Source organism: Augochlora pura, unplaced genomic scaffold (assembly GCF_028453695.1).
Source record: "Augochlora pura isolate Apur16 unplaced genomic scaffold, APUR_v2.2.1 APUR_unplaced_2508, whole genome shotgun sequence".
In the NCBI taxonomy this organism is placed as follows: Eukaryota; Metazoa; Arthropoda; class Insecta; order Hymenoptera; family Halictidae; genus Augochlora; species Augochlora pura.
The window spans coordinates 190-3,008 of NW_027582667.1; the positions used below are offsets into that span (position 1 = coordinate 190).

The window sequence follows — 2,819 nt, forward strand, 5'->3', positions numbered from 1 at the left end:
TAAACAAGAGGCGATGGTCAGGAAGTATTGAAATGCAATTTGCATATAGAACAGTCTAATTAAATTTTTAGTTTTTCCTTTCCATTTGGTGGTTTAGCATGAAAATATTTCGGATTTAAATAATAATAATTAATTTAAATTTTCCAGCGAGAGCATCCGCTCTGCTTTCGTCGAGTATACTCATTGTTGTTGAAAAAACAATCGAAACCGCTGAAACGGTTAACTAAAACATAAAACTATTTTTCACTTGCAGATTCAGCAACGAGTGTTTCACCTTCCAGAATTCGTCGACCGTCCAGGCCGAGTTCGTGAAGATCGAGTGCTCCCGCAACAAGGAGGTGATATACAAGGACTACCACGCGTTCCTACCACGTTTTCGGTCGATAGAGCAGAAATACGAAAGCTCGAGGATCGCTGACACGAAACCCGAGTACCTCAGTTTGTTGATGATCGGCCTAGACTCAGTGTCTAGGAACAATTTCCATCGGATGATGCCGAAAACCGTGAACGCTCTGAAAAAGCTCGGAGCGGTGGAGATGCTGGGCTACACGAAAATAGCAGACAACACCTATCCGAATCTAGTAGCGGTTTTGAGCGGCCTATCGGACAAAGAACTGCACGATCTCTGCTGGCAGACGAAAGAGAAGACTTTCGACGGTTGCCCTTTCATCTGGAAAAACTTCAGCGCGGCCGGCTACCGCACCATCTTCGGCGAAGACGCTTGCGGCATGACAACATTCAATTATTTAAAACCGGGTTTCCGGGCGCAGCCCACCGATTATTATTGGAGGCCATTCTGCATCGCCTCGGAGAAAGACATCGGTAACACTCACAAATTGAACGCAAACCTGTGCACTGGGACTAGGAAGACGTTCGATAACTTGCTGAACTACAGCAGGAAAGCTGCCAAGCAGTTCGCCAAAGATCCATACTTCGGGCTGTTCTGGCAGGCCAGTTTGACGCACGACTATTTCACTTACCCGCAATTAGGCGACGACTCTTATCACGACTTGGTCTCGTACTTGTCGAAGGAACAGTTACTTAACCACACCGCGCTGATAGTGATGAGCGATCACGGAATGAGATGGGGCGAGTTCCGGGAGACCTACCAAGGCAGGATGGAGGATAGTCTACCATTTGTGTTCATTGTGTTGCCATCTTGGTGGAAGGACAAGTACCAAATAGCCTGGGCCAACCTTCGTAGGAACGCTCACAGACTGACGACAGCTTTCGATCTGCACGAAACGCTGATGGACATGCTGCAATTAACCAACGTGGAAGAACCCAGTCTTAAAGACCGTTTCAGAAGGCTTTCGTCGATCGCACGGCCGCCACGTGGAATCAGCTGGTTCTTGCCAATTCCAGACTTTCGGACATGCGACATGGCGGGCATTGCCAGTCATTGGTGCATGTGTCACAGTAGCACCGACGTTCCTTTAGACGAGAAGAATCTTCGGGACAAGGCTTTGTTTCTCGTGGACGAACTGAACCGGAAGCTGAAAAGTTTTGCGCAGTGCGCGACTCTTAAGCTGAAGGAGATCAGAGCTGCAAAGGCATGGAAAGACAAGAGCGACAAATCAGATCTCGTTGATTACACGATAACAATACAAACCGAACCGGGTGACGCGATATTCGAGGGAACCGTACGGGATAGGGGTAAAGATAGCAGCAACAAATTGGTCGGGTCTGTTAGTAGATTAAACGCCTATGGTAAACAGAGTGCTTGTGTCGATGAATTTAATATGAGGCTATACTGTTACTGTCATTAAAGGTCACGTGATTCGTCGTGAGCGATCTCTTGCAGATACCACTAAAGAATGGAAGTTTATGCTCGAACACGTACAAACGCTGCGAATGCTACGCATGAAACAATTTTTCTTCGTATCTTTGTCGAAAAAGTGGTCGCTTTGTCGAACAAATGAATCCTTTTGTAGGTCATTTTGTCATCTTTTTGCACACAAAATTAATCCTTTTGAAGATCATATTCATCCTTCTTCACTCGAAATTAGTCCTTCCACAGATTATGTTTGTTGTGTCGTATCGATCGCCTCGTTGGCGACTTACATTTACGACCGTTTAATAAAGAAAGGTTGTAAGGCTAACTCCTGAGAATCCATTTATTTACACTTTGTACAGAAACGATGTTAGCTACAAGGGACTTGGATGCAGTTGTAGCTAATCTCGATATAATGTCGTCGCGATTTGTATTAGATAAATGATTCCTTGAACTTGCTACCTCGTTGCAAGAACGATTCTTAACTTACTGCACTTGTTGCAAAAACGATTCTGATATTTCGTCGTCGCACAAGCCTTTACGAAAGCTCGGTTGCAGGAAAATTTTGGGAGAGATGGCAAAATGTCTTAAGTAGGGATAAAAAGGAACTCTGTGGTAGGGGGTGGTTTAGCAACGATTAACAGGGATTTCCTCCAGGTCTGATTGTACCGCAAAAATAGCCGGTCGCGGAACGGTCGCGAGCCTGCCTTGGGCCTTCAGGCCTCTGTCCGCGGAGCCCTTTGGAAAACCCCGAGGTTTATGATGCCAGCGTTCGCTATTGAGGCCGAAAACAAGTGATTGTAAACCGATAAAACATGCTTCGCGCGAAATATTAAAATTACTTGATGGTTTGGTTCCTCAAAAATAGCCTTTTACCATTACTAGCATCATAAACTGTAAATTGGTCTTCCTTGTTTAAAGATCGTCCTTGGGGCCCTATGCCCAGGACGGAACAATGTTCATCCTTTTGCAAATAAAATTAACCCTCTCGCACGTCTAAATTGGCACTCTTCAATCCAATTTTCAATTTTAATATAAACTTTAT

At 45.0% G+C, this 2,819-nt stretch overlaps 1 protein-coding gene across 1 annotated transcript; it reads left to right on the forward strand.

The window, feature by feature from the left end:
- Positions 1-253: 253 nt before the first annotated feature.
- Positions 254-2,788, forward strand: LOC144477641 (uncharacterized; the record flags this gene model as incomplete). The annotated part of the gene is made up of 1 exon (XM_078195376.1): positions 254-2,788. A coding segment is annotated over one exon (1,516 nt), but the record flags the coding sequence as incomplete, so codon positions are not given.
- Positions 2,789-2,819: the final 31 nt, after the last annotated feature.